Raw genomic sequence first — 18,489 nt, forward strand, 5'->3', positions numbered from 1 at the left:
GGAGAGATGCCAGAAATACATGCCTGAGCGTGGGATCATTGAATCCATTCAGCTTATAATAGAGCAAAAACATGCGCTTGTAGTGGTAATGAAGATCTTTTGTGTTGAGAGAACAACATTTCATGTTGAGATAATCACGTCTTGCGGCTTCAAAAGTAGCACTTGGTTCTCCAATAAATTGATCATGGAGAATGACTAAGGCCTGAGAGGCATCAGAAATATGGATGAACTGAAGTTGTCTATACTGTCCAAGACAAACCAATCTCGAAGAGAACCTATAAACCGAGTACTAAATTCTCTTAGAACAGAATGGGTTGTTGCATCTGGAGCTAACATCTGGAGATCAATCCAAGCAGACAACTCTTGTAGTCTTTCTCTCTATTTTATCGAAGGGAGATCATCAAAAGTAAACCATGGACTATTGGAAGGTTTGGAAACTTTTGGCTGAGGTGGAATTGATTGAGAAGATTCACCAATTTCACTAGTTTCTTGGTTTTCTTCATCAATGTCAACAGGTTTAGTTCTTGGGCTAGGGTCAATGGCACCAGACTGTTCAGTAGGTTCTGCCATGAGGAGTTTGGAAATATCAGCTAGATTTAAATCGGATGACTCAATAGATGATGAATATGATTGTGAAGGGGAATTTTCAGTAGAGGAATCTAGAGATGGTGAATGGGAAAGTTGTTGAGTAGAATACTGGGACATGGGCTGTTTTTCTAGGGAAACAGTAGTTTGGATTGGTGGTGGTCGAGTAGATTCAGGTAAAAAAGTTTGTGATGGAGAGGGTGATGGTTCAAATCTGGATGTCTGAGGAGTTTGCTGAGGAATGGGTTTTTGAACTGGAGCTGGTTTTGGTGTTTTCTTTGGTTTTGGTTGAGGGCGTGGATGTGGAGGAAACAAAGTATGGGTCATACCAAAAAGTTTAGAAGGTTCATATGTTCGGGAGGAAAATGATGGCAAGAAGGGATCATAGGTAGGATTAATTACTGGTAATGGGGCAGAACTTGTAAATAGGGTAGGCTGGACCCTTTCTGAGTCAATTCTGGCAATTTCAGCTTTCAAAGCTCTTATCTCAGCTTTTTTTTTTTAATCAAAATTAGGACTATAGACTCGTTGAGCAAGCATAGCCCAAAGTTCCGAGTCAAGTTGAGTAACTCTGTTATGAAGATTTTGATAAATCTGATTTAACTTATCTGAGATAGTATCAACCTTTTTTTCAACCTAGTTGGTTTTGTGTGTAATGTGGTCTACCTTATGATGTAAGGTAGTGAGTGCTTGGTTCTTTGCAACAACATTTTGAGTTTGCCAGTTTAAGACTACCTCAAAAGAACGAGGTTCTTCTAAATGGCCAGCAAGAGTTACTGCAGAGGGCACATATGGTTTGGATAAGAGCTTGGTTCGGTAAAGAGGTCATCATGGCTATGACAAGAAAGTATGTTGAGAGGTGATAAGTGAGATTTTGTGCAGTCTGGACAAGAGGTCAAGGATGAGGTTTTGAGTTCCCTATATGTGTTTACTGAGAAGTCATATTGGGAAAACCAGGTTTTTAATCTTAGTAGCTGTTTATCAGGGAGGGTTCGGTTTTTAAATTCAAGGATTTTGGGGAACAAATAGTTGTCAAGACGGATGTGAAAATGATGACCAATCAGATGGAACTTGAATTTTTTAATGCCATACTTAACAGCCAAGATCTCTTTATATACCACTGGCATGGGCACAAAAAAGTTCTTTGCCATCTATGAATTCGAGTAGAATGGCACCCCAGTATTCATTGCTAGAATCGATTTGGAGAATTTTTTGACCAGTGGATGGAATCTTTAAAGCTGATGCAGCATATGTATGATCTGGACCCTAAAGGGGGGGACTTCTTCTTCAACATTTTAGATAGCTAGCTTGTATGAACAGATACATGTGGCAAGAAATCCCGAAGATAATTGATTATCCCGAGGAATTGTTGGATTTGTTTTTTGGTCAGGTGCTCATCGGGAAAGTGTAACAATTCTTGTGCTATGTGGGGCCCTGGACGGTAGTATCCATCCTCAAGGATCATGCCAAGAAACTCAATTGTGGAGTGACCTAGCGTGCTTTTCTTTTCAGAAAGCATAATACCGTGGGAGTTCACTAGGGTGAGGAAGTGGTCCAACAATTTTTTGTGAGCCCCGTTGTCTTTAGAAAATAGGAGGATGTCGTCAATATAGACCAGTGTGTGATGGAGGATTGGCTCAAGGATTTTGGTCATAGCTTTTTGAAAAAGAGAAGGGGCTACTTTTAAGCCAAATGGCATGACAGTCCACTGATAATGGCCATTGGGTATGCAAAAAGGTCAAATTTTGAGAATATCTTTGCATCATGGAGGTGGATGAACAAAGATTGGATTTTGGGTAAAGGGAACTTGTCATCTTGAAGAAAAAAATTTAAGGGTTGGTAATCAATGACAAGTCTCTTCTTTTTCCGAATGATTTCGGATCGTTTTTCCACATAGAATGCTTGACATGCCTAGTGTGATTTGGGGGTTCAATGAGACCTTGTTGGAGGAGGTCTGAACATTCTTGTTGAGCTAATTTAAGATCTGTGGAGACATACCTGGATGTGTGGCTTTGGTGGGATTAACATCTTCGTTAAGCTTAAAGGGAAGCTTAATGAAGAATTGAGTATTTTTCCAAAGAGGGTTTGAATGGCTGAATTCGGTATGGGATTCTGGACAAAAAGGGAGAAATTTTTAGATGTAAGGCTGGTATGATGGTGTAGCCTCTGAAATTTTATACAGAGCCAAATACCCAACGCAGAGGTGGTATCATTTATAATTCTAAGTAATATTATTTGATCTACTAGAAGAGGATTAACCAAACATGGAATCAACCTCATCTTCAATCTCAACTCCTTCATCATCTTCCTCTCATATTTCTCTTTCCAAACACTTAGCCTCTAAAATTGAAAACCTTATTGAATATTCATATATCCTCGAGTCTACTCAAATCCATGAATCCCAGTTCCCCATCATGAGTCCTTATAATCTATATAAGCAAAAAACTTCTTTCACCAAAAGTATCCGCACCTTGATCTCCACCAAAAGACCACTCCCAAAAGAATATATTCAGTCTTCTAGACTGGACTAGTGTGCTTTACAAGCTTCTCAAAGTGAGCAGTATGTCACTTTAGAAATACCCCAAGATCTCGTTGCCAACTGAAAACGAGAAGGGTATACGCATCTCCATCTTGGCGGTGTAAGATTAATCCTCACCCTCCATGGCAGAAAAGGTTTACCTATTACGGCCAGGATTGCTCTGTTAGACACCAGGTTCAAATAGTACCAACATACTGTTATAGGAACCATCCTGCCCACACTCCATGCTGGTAGTGTCCTCTTAACCTTTTACCCAAATTTCAACATCTCTCTTGAGGATCCCAACCTTCCCATGACCCTTAAAGTCCAAATCCAGCTCCAAGGAGCAGAACAAACAACCACATCAAAGATATCAACTCTTCATCACCAAATAGTGTATCGATTACAGAATCATGCACTTGATCTTCGCACACCACACACCACATCTGATGCCTTAATGATTCTTGTAGACACAGACACAATTCCAACTATCATCCAAATTCCCAAACAAATCCAGAAACAAGAATTGCTCATACTTATACCTCTTGAATGGTTGACAAACTATGAGCATTTCCACCAAAACTCTGAAATAGTTCAAACCAAAGAAACCACGTTTGAAAGACGACAAAATGGTCAAGTCAAACTATCTTTTCAAACACCTGACACCAAGCTTGTTTCAGACACTTCACAGCTTTCCTACACTGCTATGATAACAGCAGTTCAAACTGGTCAAGAAAAGAAACTTCCCATTCATGGTTTCTCATAAGAAGGATATCCAGTATATCCAGACAAAATTAATGGTCATTTCTTATGGGATGTTCCTGAAGCCCATATGTGCAATCCAGATTGTCCTTGCTTGGATGATATCGATATTGATGACGAATTGGAAGTTATGAGATGAAAGAAAAAGAAGAAAAACAAATCCTCTCATCCAATAACATCTTGTAACTCTTTTCCTCCACAACCTCCACTAGATCCTAAACCTCCTATTCACCAAATAAGATCATGCCTGATATTTTCAAGCCAATCTTATGAGGAATCATTCCCTCAACTTGAAAAACAGACGGACACGCAAACCAGAGTTATCTCAAAACCTTTTGTCCAATTTCCAATTACGGCCTCTGGGCAGCCTGAAGAACCAAAACAATATGAAGCAGTTTTAAATTGGCAAACCAAAAATGCCAATGTTCATAACCAAACTCTTCAACAACTCAGAAAGAAAATTGATCGAGTTGCGAGTCAAGTCTCTCAGACTGAAACTAAAGTTGATTCAATCAGCAATTGTCTTGATCAGATGTACATTGATACGAATCCCACAATGAAACTTTCAATCCTACAATTAATTTGTAGTTTCAACTTCCCAAGAAAGTTCTAAACAGATTTATGGCAAACAAAAACCTTGACGCAATGCTTAAGAAAACATGAACCCAAAGGTATAGAGAAGGGTATTGACGCCACACTCAAGAAAAAGATGAGAAGGTGAGTGATAAGTCTAAATTTGGAACACCAGAAGAATGTAAATTCTTGATAAGTTCACTAGTTCTCAAAAGAACCAAAGAAAGAATAATCTTTCAAATTCAAAATAACATTCATCTCCTTACATACCAAGGTTGCTGAATTTAAATAGGCTAAAAGGAACCCAAGATCCTAAAAATACAAATGGAAACATTGGAACAACCCTCCAAGTAAGTTTGTCAAAAGATGTTTCAAAAGTCTTCACCAACCCACCATGATCAATGCTATCTTTGACAAACTTAATGCTAGCCTACTATAATTAATGCTATCATTGACAAACTTGAAACAAAACAAACAAATAAGTTGAAAAACAAAGGATTCGTTGAAAATCCCAAGTCTGAACAAGCTGTAAAGAATTGGTCATAACTCCTTCTAGAGAACTCCAAATCCAGCTCTGTAAAATTTATTGGAAAGCTAACTTAATTATCTTTCCAACGGTATATAGCTTGCATTTTAATTCTGGCTCAATCAATACAGTTTTTATTCCGAATTTGACCTTTCTGCATTTGATACAACTTGTGTATTTGGCTGCCCAATGACTTGAATAATGCCCACAATGCCTTGTCTTCTCTTCAAGCCCAATTCATGATGTCTTGCATCTTGAATTGCATTTTCAATCCATATTTTCTCAATTAATCCATTTAAAGCAGCTTGCATCTTTTTGGCTCTTGCTCTTGTAATTGGGCCTCCATGAATGTGCAAAGGATCACTTGAAGTTTTAATGGTCCCTTGATGGTTCTCATCATTCCCCCTCTCTTCAAAAGGATTCGTCCTCGAATCTTCACCTACATCGAAAGGAGAAAGATCAGAAACATTGAAAGTAGCACTCACATTATACTCACCAGGAAGATCCAATTTGTAAGCATTGTCATTGATCCGTGCAACCACTTGAAATGGACCATCTCCCCTTGGAAGTAACTTGGAACGCCTTTGTGCTGGGAACCTCTCCTTTCTCATATGCACCCAAACCCAATCTCCAGGCTGAAAAACCACTTGCTTACGTCCTTTGTTGGCTTGAGTAGCATATTGTTCAGTTCGCTTTTCTATGTGTTGACGTGTTCTCTCATGCAATTGCTTGACAAATTCAGCTTTCTTTTTACCATCCATACTAGCACGTTCATCAATAGGTAAAGGTAATAAATCCAAAGGAGTTAATGGATTAAAACCATATACAATCTCAAATGGTGAGAATTTAGTAGCTGAATGGACAGTTCTATTATAAGCAAATTCAACATGTGGCAAACATTCTTCCCAAGTTTTCAAGTTCTTTTGAATAATGGCACGCAACAAAGTAGACAGAGTTCTATTTACAACCTCAGTTTGTCCATCAGTTTGTGGATGACAAGTAGTAGAAAACAAAAGTTTAGTACCCAACTTACCCCCACAAAGTTTTCCAAAAGTGGCTCAAGAACTTAGCATCTCGATCTGAAACTATGCTCCTTGGTACTCCATGCAACCTGACTATTTCCTGAAAAACAAATTAGCTATGCTTTCGCCTTCATCAGTTTTATGACATGGAATGAAATGCGCCATCTTTGAAAACCTATCAACAACAACAAAAACAGAATCATTTCCCCTTTTTGACCTAGGTAAACCCAAAACAAAGTCCATAGAAATATCAACCCAAGGTTCACTAGGTATGGGCAGAGGGTTATACAATCCATGGGGTAAAACTCTAGACTTAGCATGTTTACAAGTGATACACTTCTCACATATTCTTTCAACATCACGTTTCATATGTGGCCAAAAGAAGTGTTCTTTTAAAACATCTAAAGTCTTTGCAATGCCAAAATGTCCCATTAAACCACCCCCATGAGCTTCACGCACAAGCAATTCACGCAAAGAACTATGAGGCACACACAATTTATTTTCTCTAAATAAAAGCCCATCATGCTTATAGAATTTACCAAATGCAACTTTCTCACAAGCATTAAACACATTAGCAAAATCAGGATCGTTAGTAGCTATGCTTGTCGCATCATCAGTTTTATGACATGGAATGAAATGCGCCATCTTTGAAAACCTTCTAGATAATGCATCAGCCACCACATTCTCCTTACCTTGTTTATATTTGATCACATAAGGAAATGGCTCAATAAATTCAACCCATTTGGCATGTCTCTTATGTAACTTACTTTGCCCTTTCAAATGCTTCAAGGACTCATGATCAGTGTGTATAACAAACTCTTTAGGTAGAAGATAATGTTGCCAAGTTTCCAAAGCTCTCACCAATGCATACATCTCCTTGTCATAGGTAGGATAGTTTAGGGCTGCTCCACCCAATTTCTCACTAAAATAAGCAATTGGACGCCCTTCTTGCATCAAAACAGCTCCAATACCTATACCTGAAGCATCACACTCAATTTCAAAAGTTTTAGTAAAATCAGGTAAAGCAAGTAATGGTGCAGAAACTAATTTCTCCTTAATTAGATTAAATGCCTTTTCTTGTTCACTACCCCACTTAAATCCCACATGTTTCTTCACAATTTCAGTTAATGGTGCAGCAAGGGTGCTAAAATCTTTCACAAATCTTCTATAAAAACTAGCCAAACCATGAAAACTTCTTACCTCACTTACACTTTTAGGTGTAGGCCACTCTTTAATAGCCTTTACCTTCTCTTCATCAACCTCAATTCCTTTAGCACTTACAACATAACCAAGAAAAACAATCTGATTTGTACAAAGGAACACTTCTTCAAATTAGCATACAACTTTTCCTTCCTTAAAACAGTCAATACACTTTGCAAATGTTCAATGTGTTCATCTAAGCCTTTGCTATAGATCAAAATATCATCAAAATAGACAACTACGAATTTGCCAATAAAAGCACGCAAAACATGGTTCATTAACCTCATAAAAGTGCTAGGTGCATTAGATAACCCAAATGGCATCACTAACCACTCATATAAACCATATTTTGTTTTAAAGGCAGTTTTCCACTCATCTCCCTCTCTAATCCTAATTTGATGATACCCACTTTTAAGATCAATTTTACTAAACACACAAGAACCATGCAATTCATCAAGCATGTCATCAAGTCTAGGAATAGGATGTCGATACTTTACAGTGATTTTATTAACTGCACGACAGTCAACACACATCCTCCATGTTCCATCCTTTTTGGGCACTAGTAAAACTGGTACTGCACATGGACTCATGCTCTCCCTCACATATCCTTTTGCCAAGAGTTCTTCAACTTGCCTTTGAAGCTCCTTTGTCTCCTCGGGGTTACTTCTATATGTAGGTCTATTAGGAATGGTAGCTCCAGGGACGAAGTCTATTTGATGCTCAATTCCCCTAATAGGTGGCAAACCGTTAGGGACTTCATTTGGAAACACATCATCAAAGTCCTGCAAAAGAGTCACAATAGCACTAGGCAAAGAAAAGTTAAGCTCATTAGTGTGTAAACAAGCCTCTTTGCACAAAAGTACAACGATAGGCTGTTTTGAAAAAAAAGCCCTCTTAACCTCGCTCTCTTTTGCAAACAAGTTCACTTGCTGCCTCTCTTTTCTCTCAACAATATTTTTTTGTATCTTTTCACTTGCTTTTCTCTCAATCTCTCTTTCTTTTGTACTCTCATTTTCATTTTTTGTATCACTCTCTTTTTTTATTGACATTTGATCCTCATACACTTGCCTAGGTGTTAATGGTACAAGAGTGATTTGCCTTTTATTCATTACAAAAGAATATCTATTTAAGTATCCATCACGTGTCACACGCCTATCATATTGCCAAGGTCGACCCAAAAGAATGTGTCCAGCATGCATGGGTACTACATCACATAGAACCTCATCCTTGTATCTCCCAATAGAGAATGAAACCAGCACTTGTTTATTTACTTTAACTTCCCCACAATCATTCAGCCATTGTAGCTTATATGGCCTTGGATGTTTCAAAGTTTTCAAATTTAATTTTTCAACTAAACTAGTGCTAGCTACATTAGTACAACTTCCTCCATCAATTATCATACTACATACCTTATCTTTGATGTGGCATCTAGTATGAAAGATGTTATCACGTTGTACCTCCGCATCCTCTTTAACTTGCATGTTGAGAGCACGCCTAGCAACCATCAACTTACCATCAACAGGATATTCTACACCATCATTAGCATCCTCCAAAGGTGGCATAGGATCATCATCTGATTCACTCTCGGTTTCAACATCACCATTATCCCTCAAGATCATTACTCTTTTATTTGGGCATTGAGATGCAATATGACCTGTCCCCAAACATTTAAAACACTTAATATCTCTATTTCTAGAGTGTTGGGAATCAGATTTACCTTTACTTTGGTTGCCTCCCTCTTTATGATCCTTGATTGGCTCAATCTTAGGCTTTGAAACAACCTTTTCATCTTTGCTCCATTTTGACTTCCATGAGGAAGATGAACCCAAATTGGTTCTAGTGGAACCTTTCTTTTTCAATTGTCGTTCCACTTTCATGGCCATGTGAACCATGTCTTCCAACTCAACATAGTGTTGCAAGTCAACCACATTAGCAATATCTTGATTTAACCCATGTAAAAATCTTGCCATAGTGGCCTCTCGTTCTTCTTCAATGTTGGCTCGAATCATGATTATTTCCATCTCCTTGTGGTAATCTTCCACACTTCTAGAACCTTGTGTAAGACTTTGAAGCCTTTGGTGCAGCTCCCTATAATAATGACTAGGAACAAATCTCCTCCTCATAATGGCCTTCATCTCCTCCCAAGTGTTTATAGGCCTTTCACGATTTCGTCTCCTACTCAAAACAAGTTGATCCCACCAAATAATAGCATAATCAGTAAATTCAACAGCAACTAGTTTTACTTTTTTCTCCTCAGAGTAGTTGTGGCAATCAAATACTAGCTCCACCTTTTTTTCCCACTCTAAATAAGCTTCCGGATCATGTTTACCTTGAAAAGAAGGAATTTTCAGTTTTATACTCCCCAAATCACGATCTATACGTCTTGCCCTTCTATTATCTCTTCCACGCATGTCAACGGTGGCCTGGTCATCAAAATCATCTACGTCATCGCCATCTTCTTCTCCCATGACAGCACGCCCTTGATTACCTCTTACATTAGGAGCTATTGGTTGTTGCCCCCTTTGTAGATTGGCTATGGCAGTGTCTTGCCTCTCCAATTTGTCACGGATCTCTCCAAACATCAGATTCATGTGCTCAAATTGTTGTTGCATGGCTTTGAGCATGATTGATTGGTCTATAGCTTCTTGATCTTTTGACATATTTGTGATCTGAAAAAAAAATTGTTAGCAAAAAGACCTCACAACACTCCCTCACGTATTTCACTCAATTTTGATGTCACTTAACTCTCGTGTTTAACACACAAATTGCCTTTTACCACACTTAATTCTCTCTTTCAGTTCTTTATTGAACTAAATAAACAAAATCAAGAAAAAAAAAAAACCCAAGTGGCACACCAAATATGACAAGCCAGCACACTAACAAAGAAAAGAAATTAAGAGGACACAAAGAATGAAAAGGAAATTGAAGAAAGGAAAGCAAGCAAGCAAAGCAACACAATTGATATGTGTAAACTATGAAAGTAGAAATACTTGACTCTTTTTTTGTAATCTTTTTTTTTGTACGTTTTTTTTTTCTTTTTTTTTTTGATAATCAAAATAAATAAGACATTCAAACCTGATTAGAAACTAGCTCTGATACCAAATGATACGAATCCCACAATGAAACTTTCAATCCTACACTTAATTTGTAGTTTCAACTTCCCAAGAAAGTTCTAAACAGATTTATGGCAAACAAAAACCTTGACCCAATGCTTAAGAAAACATGAACCAAAGGTATAGAGAAGGGTATTGACGCCACACTCAAGAAAAAGATGAGAAGGTGAGTGATAAGTCTAAATTTGGAACACCACAAGAATGTAAATTCTTGATAAGTTCACTAGTTCTCAAAAGAACCAAAGAAAGAATAATCTTTCAAATTCAAAATAACATTAATCTCCTTACATACCAAGGTTGCTGAATTTAAATAGGCTAAAAGGAACCCAAGATCCTAAAAATACAAATGGAAACATTGGAACAACCCTCCAAGTAAGTTTGATCCTAAAAATACAAATGGAAACATTGGAACAATCCTCCAAGTAAGTTTGTCAAAAGATGTTTCAAAAGTCTTCACCAACCCACCATGATCAATGCTATCTTTGACAAACTTAATGCTAGCCTACTATAATTAATGCTATCATTGACAAACTTGAAACAAAACAAACAAATAAGTTGAAAAACAAAGGATTCGTTGAAAATCCCAAGTCTGAACAAGCTGTAAAGAATTGGTCATAACTCCTTCTAGAGAACTCCAAATCCAGCTCTGTAAAATTTATTGGAAAGCTAACTTAATTATCTTTCCAACGGTATATAGCTTGCATTTTAATTCGGGCTCAATCAATACAGTTTTTATTCCGAATTTGACCTTTCTGCATTTGATACAACTTGTGTATTTGGCTGCCCAATGACTTGAATAATGCCCACAATGCCTTGTCTTCTCTTCAAGCCCAATTCATGATGTCTTGCATCTTGAATTGCATTTTCAATCCATATTTTCTCAATTAATCCATTTAAAGCAGCTTGCATCTTTTTGGCTCTTGCTCTTGTAATTGGGCCTCCATGAATGTGCAAAGGATCACTTGAAGTTTTAATGGTCCCTTGATGGTTCTCATCAAATTGGAACCATTATTAGCTAAACCATCAAAAGTATCCACAACATCAGCGCCCTCTGTGACCAATTCCTCACCTGAGGCTCTTCCTTTAACAAGGAAAGATGATTCCCACTCGGCATTGCCAGTCGATCCATCTGGCCAGGTAAGTATCCCCACACCTCGGAAGTAACTTGGAACGCCTTTGTGCTGGGAACCTCTCCTTTCTCATATGCACCCAAACCCAATCTCCAGGCTGAAAAACCACTTGCTTACGTCCTTTGTTGGCTTGAGTAGCATATTGTTCAGTTCGCTTTTCTATGTGTTGACGTGTTCTCTCATGCAATTGCTTGACAAGTTCAGCTTTCTTTTTACCATCCATACTAGCACGTTCATCAATAGGTAAAGGTAATAAATCCAAAGGAGTTAATGGATTAAAACCATATACAATCTCAAATGGTGAGAATTTAGTAGCTGAATGGACAGTTCTATTGTAAGCAAATTCAACATGTGGCAAACATTCTTCCCAAGTTTTCAAGTTCTTTTGAATAATGGCACGCAACAAAGTAGACAGAGTTCTATTTACAACCTCAGTTTGTCCATCAGTTTGTGGATGACAAGTAGTAGAAAACAAAAGTTTAGTACCCAACTTACCCCACAAAGTTTTCCAAAAGTGGCTCAAGAACTTAGCATCTCGATCTGAAACTATGCTCCTTGGTACTCCATGCAACCTGACTATTTCCTTGAAAAACAAATTAGCTATGCTTGTCGCATCATCAGTTTTATGACATGGAATGAAATGCGCCATCTTTGAAAACCTATCAACAACAACAAAAACAGAATCATTTCCCCTTTTTGACCTAGGTAAACCCAAAACAAAGTCCATAGAAATATCAACCCAAGGTTCACTAGGTATGGGCAGAGGGTTATACAATCCATGGGGTAAAACTCTTGACTTAGCATGTTTACAAGTGATACACTTCTCACATATTCTTTCAACATCACGTTTCATATGTGGCCAAAAGAAGTGTTCTTTTAAAACATCTAAAGTCTTTGCAATGCCAAAATGTCCCATTAAACCACCCCCATGAGCTTCACGCACAAGCAATTCACGCAAAGAACTATGAGGCACACACAATTTATTTTCTCTAAATAAAAGCCCATCATGCTTATAGAATTTACCAAATGCAACTTTCTCACAAGCATTAAACACATTAGCAAAATCAGGATCGTTAGCATATAATTCTTTAATGTACTCAAATCCTAACAACTTTGCATTTAATGTAGAGATAAGTGCATACCTTCTAGATAATGCATCAGCCACCACATTCTCCTTACCTTGTTTATATTTGATCACATAAGGAAATGGCTCAATAAATTCAACCCATTTGGCATGTCTCTTATGTAACTTACCTTGCCCTTTCAAATGCTTCAAGGACTCATGATCAGTGTGTATAACAAACTCTTTAGGTAGAAGATAATGTTGCCAAGTTTCCAAAGCTCTCACCAATGCATACATCTCCTTGTCATAGGTAGGATAGTTTAGGGCTGCTCCACCCAATTTCTCACTAAAATAAGCAATTGGACGCCCTTCTTGCATCAAAACAGCTCCAATACCTATACCTGAAGCATCACACTCAATTTCAAAAGTTTTAGTAAAATCAGGTAAAGCAAGTAATGGTGCAGAAACTAATTTCTCCTTAATTAGATTAAATGCCTTTTCTTGTTCACTACCCCACTTAAATCCCACATGTTTCTTCACAATTTCAGTTAATGGTGCAGCAAGGGTGCTAAAATCTTTCACAAATCTTCTATAAAAACTAGCCAAACCATGAAAACTTCTTACCTCACTTACACTTTTAGGTGTAGGCCACTCTTTAATAGCCTTTACCTTCTCTTCATCAACCTCAATTCCTTTAGCACTTACAACATAACCAAGAAAAACAATCTGATTTGTACAAAAGGAACACTTCTTCAAATTAGCATACAACTTTTCCTTCCTTAAAACAGTCAATACACTTTGCAAATGTTCAATGTGTTCATCTAAGCCTTTGCTATAGATCAAAATATCATCAAAATAGACAACTACGAATTTGCCAATAAAAGCACGCAAAACATGGTTCATTAACCTCATAAAAGTGCTAGGTGCATTAGATAACCCAAATGGCATCACTAACCACTCATATAAACCATATTTTGTTTTAAAGGCAGTTTTCCACTCATCTCCCTCTCTAATCCTAATTTGATGATACCCACTTTTAAGATCAATTTTACTAAACACACAAGAACCATGCAATTCATCAAGCATGTCATCAAGTCTAGGAATAGGATGTCGATACTTTACAGTGATTTTATTAATTGCACGACAGTCAACACACATCCTCCATGTTCCATCCTTTTTGGGCACTAGTAAAACTGGTACTGCACATGGACTCATGCTCTCCTTCACATATCCTTTTGCCAAGAGTTCTTCAACTTGCCTTTGAAGCTCCTTTGTCTCCTCGGGGTTACTTCTATATGCAGGTCTATTAGGAATGGTAGCTCTAGGGACGAAGTCTATTTGATGCTCAATTCCCCTAATAGGTGGCAAACCGTTAGGGACTTCATTTGGAAACACATCATCAAAGTCCTGCAAAAGAGTCACAATAGCACTAGGCAAAGAAAAGTTAAGCTCATTAGTGTGTAAACAAGCCTCTTTGCACAAAAGTACAACGATAGGCTGTTTTGAAAAAAAAGCCCTCTTAACCTCACTCTCTTTTGCAAACAAGTTCACTTGCTGCCTCTCTTTTCTCTCAACAATATTTTTTTGTATCTTTTCACTTGCTTTTCTCTCAATCTCTCTTTCTTTTGTACTCTCATTTTCATTTTTTGTATCACTCTCTTTTTTTATTGACATTTGATCCTCATACACTTGCCTAGGTGTTAATGGTACAAGAGTGATTTGCCTTTTATTCATTACAAAAGAATATCTATTTAAGTATCCATCATGTGTCACACGCCTATCATATTGCCAAGGTCGACCCAAAAGAATGTGTCCAGCATGCATGGGTACTACATCACATAGAACCTCATCCTTGTATCTCCCAATAGAGAATGAAACCAGCACTTGTTTATTTACTTTAACTTCCCCACAATCATTCAGCCATTGTAGCTTATATGGCCTTGGATGTTTCAAAGTTTTCAAATTTAATTTTTCAACTAAACTAGTGCTAGCTACATTAGTACAACTTCCTCCATCAATTATCATACTACATACCTTATCTTTGATGTGGCATCTAGTATGAAAGATGTTATCACGTTGTACCTCCGCATCCTCTTTAACTTGCATGTTGAGAGCACGCCTAGCAACCATCAACTTACCATCAACAGGATATTCTACACCATCATTAGCATCCTCCAAAGGTGGCATAGGATCATCATCTGATTCACTCTCGGTTTCAACATCACCATTATCCCTCAAGATCATTACTCTTTTATTTGGGCATTGAGATGCAATATGACCTGTCCCCAAACATTTAAAACACTTAATATCTCTATTTCTAGAGTGTTGGGAATCAGATTTACCTTTACTTTGGTTGCCTCCCTCTTTATGATCCTTGATTGGCTCAATCTGAGGCTTTGAAACAACCTTTTCATCTTTGCTCCATTTTGACTTCCATGAGGAAGATGAACCCAAATTGGTTCTAGTGGAACCTTTCTTTTTCAATTGTCGTTCCACTTTCATGGCCATGTGAACCATGTCTTCCAACTCAACATAGTGCTGCAAGTCAACCACATTAGCAATATCTTGATTTAACCCATGTAAAAATCTTGCCATAGTGGCCTCTCGTTCTTCTTCAATGTTGGCTCGAATCATGATTATTTCCATCTCCTTGTGGTAATCTTCCACACTTCTAGAACCTTGTGTAAGACTTTGAAGCCTTTGGTGCAGCTCCCTATAATAATGACTAGGAACAAATCTCCTCCTCATAATGGCCTTCATCTCCTCCCAAGTGTTTATAGGCCTTTCACGATTTCGTCTCCTACTCAAAACAAGTTGATCCCACCAAATAATAGCATAATCAGTAAATTCAACAGCAGCTAGTTTTACCTTTTTCTCCTCAGAGTAGTTGTGGCAATCAAATACTAGCTCCACCTTTTTTTCCCACTCTAAATAAGCTTCCGGATCATGTTTACCTTGAAAAGAAGGAATTTTCAGTTTTATACTCCCCAAATCACGATCTATACGTCTTGCCCTTCTATTATCTCTTCCACGCATGTCAACAGTGGCCTGGTCATCAAAATCATCTACGTCATCGCCATCTTCTTCTCCCATGACAGCACGCCCTTGATTACCTCTTACATTAGGAGCTATTGGTTGTTGCCCCCTTTGTAGATTGGCTATGGCAGTGTCTTGCCTCTCCAATTTGTCACGAATCTCTCCAAACATCAGATTCATGTGCTCAAATTGTTGTTGCATGGCTTTGAGCATGATTGATTGGTCTATAGCTTCTTGATCTTTTGACATATTTGTGATCTGAAAAAAAAATTGTTAGCAAAAAGACCTCACAACACTCCCTCACGTATTTCACTCAATTTTGATGTCACTTAACTCTCGTGTTTAACACACAAATTGCCTTTTACCACACTTAATTCTCTCTTTCAGTTCTTTATTGAACTAAATAAACAAAATCAAGAAAAAAAAAAAACCCAAGTGGCACACCAAATATGACAATCCAGCACACTAACAAATAAAAGAAATTAAGAGGACACAAAGAATGAAAAGGAAATTGAAGAAAGGAAAGCAAGCAAGCAAAGCAACACAATTGATATGTGTAAACTATGAAAGTAGAAATACTTGACTCTTTTTTTGTAATCTTTTTTTTTTGTACGTTTTTTTTTCTTTTTTTTTTTTATAATCAAAATAAATAAGACATTCAAACCTGATTAGAAACTAGCTCTGATACCAAATGATACGAATCCCACAATGAAACTTTCAATCCTACAATTAATTTGTAGTTTCAACTTCCCAAGAAAGTTCTAAACAGATTTATGGCAAACAAAAACCTTGACCCAATGCTTAAGAAAACATGAACCAAAGGTATAGAGAAGGGTATTGACGCCACACTCAAGAAAGAGATGAGAAGGTGAGTGATAAGTCTAAATTTGGAACACCACAAGAATGTAAATTCTTGATAAGTTCACTAGTTCTCAAAAGAACCAAAGAAAGAATAATCTTTCAAATTCAAAATAACATTCCTCTCCTTACATACCAAGGTTGCTGAATTTAAATAGGCTAAAAGGAACCCAAGATCCTAAAAATACAAATGGAAACATTGGAACAATCCTCCAAGTAAGTTTGTCAAAAGATGTTTCAAAAGTCTTCACCAACCCACCATGATCAATGCTATCTTTGACAAACTTAATGCTAGCCTACTATAATTAATGCTATCATTGACAAACTTGAAACAAAACAAACAAATAAGTTGAAAAACAAAGGATTCGTTGAAAATCCCAAGTCTGAACAAGCTGTAAAGAATTGGTCATAACTCCTTCTAGAGAACTCCAAATCCAGCTCTGTAAAATTTATTGGAAAGCTAACTTAATTATCTTTCCAACGGTATATAGCTTGCATTTTAATTCGGGCTCAATCAATACAGTTTTTATTCCGAATTTGACCTTTCTGCATTTGATACAACTTGTGTATTTGGCTGCCCAATGACTTGAATAATGCCCACAATGCCTTGTCTTCTCTTCAAGCCCAATTCATGATGTCTTGCATCTTGAATTGCATTTTCAATCCATATTTTCTCAATTAATCCATTTAAAGCAGCTTGCATCTTTTTGGCTCTTGCTCTTGTAATTGGGCCTCCATGAATGTGCAAAGGATCACTTGAAGTTTTAATGGTCCCTTGATGGTTCTCATCAACTCTATCATGCAATGTTTTATTCTCTAATTCTAGGCATGTAATCTTTGCACTCAGAGATTCATTTTTATTTGTGAGCTCTACCATTTTCTTTTTAAGACATCCAATCAATTTTCTTTCCGAGTTGTTAAAGAGTTTGGTTTTGAGCATTGGCATTTTTGGTTTGCCAATTTAAAAATGCTTCATATTGTTTGGGTTCTTCAGGCTGCCTAGAGGCCGTAACTGGGATTGGACAAAAGGTTTTGAGATAACTCTGGTTTACGTGTCCGTCTGTTTTTCAAGTGGAGGGAATGATTCCTTATAAGATTGGCTTGAAAATATTAGGCATGATCTTATTTGGTGAATAGGAGGTTTGGGATCTGGTGGAGGTTGTGGAGGAAAAGAGTTACAAGATGTTATTGGGCGAGAGGATTTGTTTTTCTTCTTTTTCTTTCTCCTCATAACTTCCAATTCATCATCAATATCCATATCATCCAAGCAAGGACAATCTGGATTGCACATATGGGCTTTAGGAACATCCCATAAGAAATGACCATTGATTTTGTCTAGATATATTGGATATTCGTCTGATGAGAAACCATGAATAGGAAGTTTCTTTTCTTGACCAGTTTGAACTGCTATTATCATAGCAGTGCAGGAAAGCTGTGAAATGTCTAAAACAGGCTTGGTGTCAGGTGTTTGAAAAGATAGTTTGACTTGACCATTTTGTCGTCTTTCAAACATGGTTTCTGTGGTTTGAACTGGTTCAGAGTTTTGGTGGAAATGCTCATAGTTTGTCAACCATTCAAGAGGCATAAGATTGAGCAATTCTTATTTCTGGATTTGTTTGGGATTGTGTCTGTGTCTGCAAGAATCATTAAGGCATCAGATGTGGTGTGTGGTGTGGGAAGATCAAGTGCATGATTATGTAATCGATACACTATTTGGTGATGAAGAGTTGCTATCTTTGATGTGGCTATTTATTCTGCTCCTTGGAGCTGGATTTGGACTTTAAGGGTCATAGGAAGGTTGGGATCCTCAAGAAAGAAGTTGAAATTTGGGTAAAAGGTTAAGAGGATACTGCCAGCATAGAGTGTGGTCAAGATGGTTCCTATAACAGCATGTTAGTACTGTTTAAACCTGGTGTCTAACAGAGCAATCCTAGCCGTAACATGTAAACCTTTGCTGCCATGGAGGGTGAGGATTAATCTTACACCGCCAAGGTGGAGATGCGTATACCCTTCTCATTTCCAATTGGCGACGAGATCTTGGGGTATTTCTAAAGTGACATTCTGCTCACTTTGAGAAGCTTGTAAAGCACACTGGTCCAGTCT

General features: G+C 37.6%; 1 protein-coding gene across 1 annotated transcript; it reads right to left on the minus strand.

The window, feature by feature from the left end:
• Nucleotides 1-378: 378 nt before the first annotated feature.
• Nucleotides 379-912, minus strand: LOC112100939 (putative uncharacterized protein DDB_G0290521). The gene has a single exon (XM_024190819.1). The coding sequence runs from the start codon at nt 910-912 to the stop codon at nt 379-381; it is 534 nt and encodes a 177-aa protein (XP_024046587.1).
• Between the last annotated feature and the right edge of the window lie 17,577 nt (nt 913-18,489).

Source organism: Citrus clementina, unplaced genomic scaffold, assembly GCF_000493195.1.
Source record: "Citrus clementina cultivar Clemenules unplaced genomic scaffold, Citrus_clementina_v1.0 scaffold_2, whole genome shotgun sequence".
Lineage (NCBI taxonomy): Eukaryota > Viridiplantae > Streptophyta > Magnoliopsida > Sapindales > Rutaceae > Citrus > Citrus x clementina.

Bases quoted from the DNA above. Each gene is read 5' to 3' on its own strand.
- LOC112100939 (XM_024190819.1), bottom strand. From the start codon at position 912: ATGACCCATACTTTGTTTCCTCCACATCCACGCCCTCAACCAAAACCA.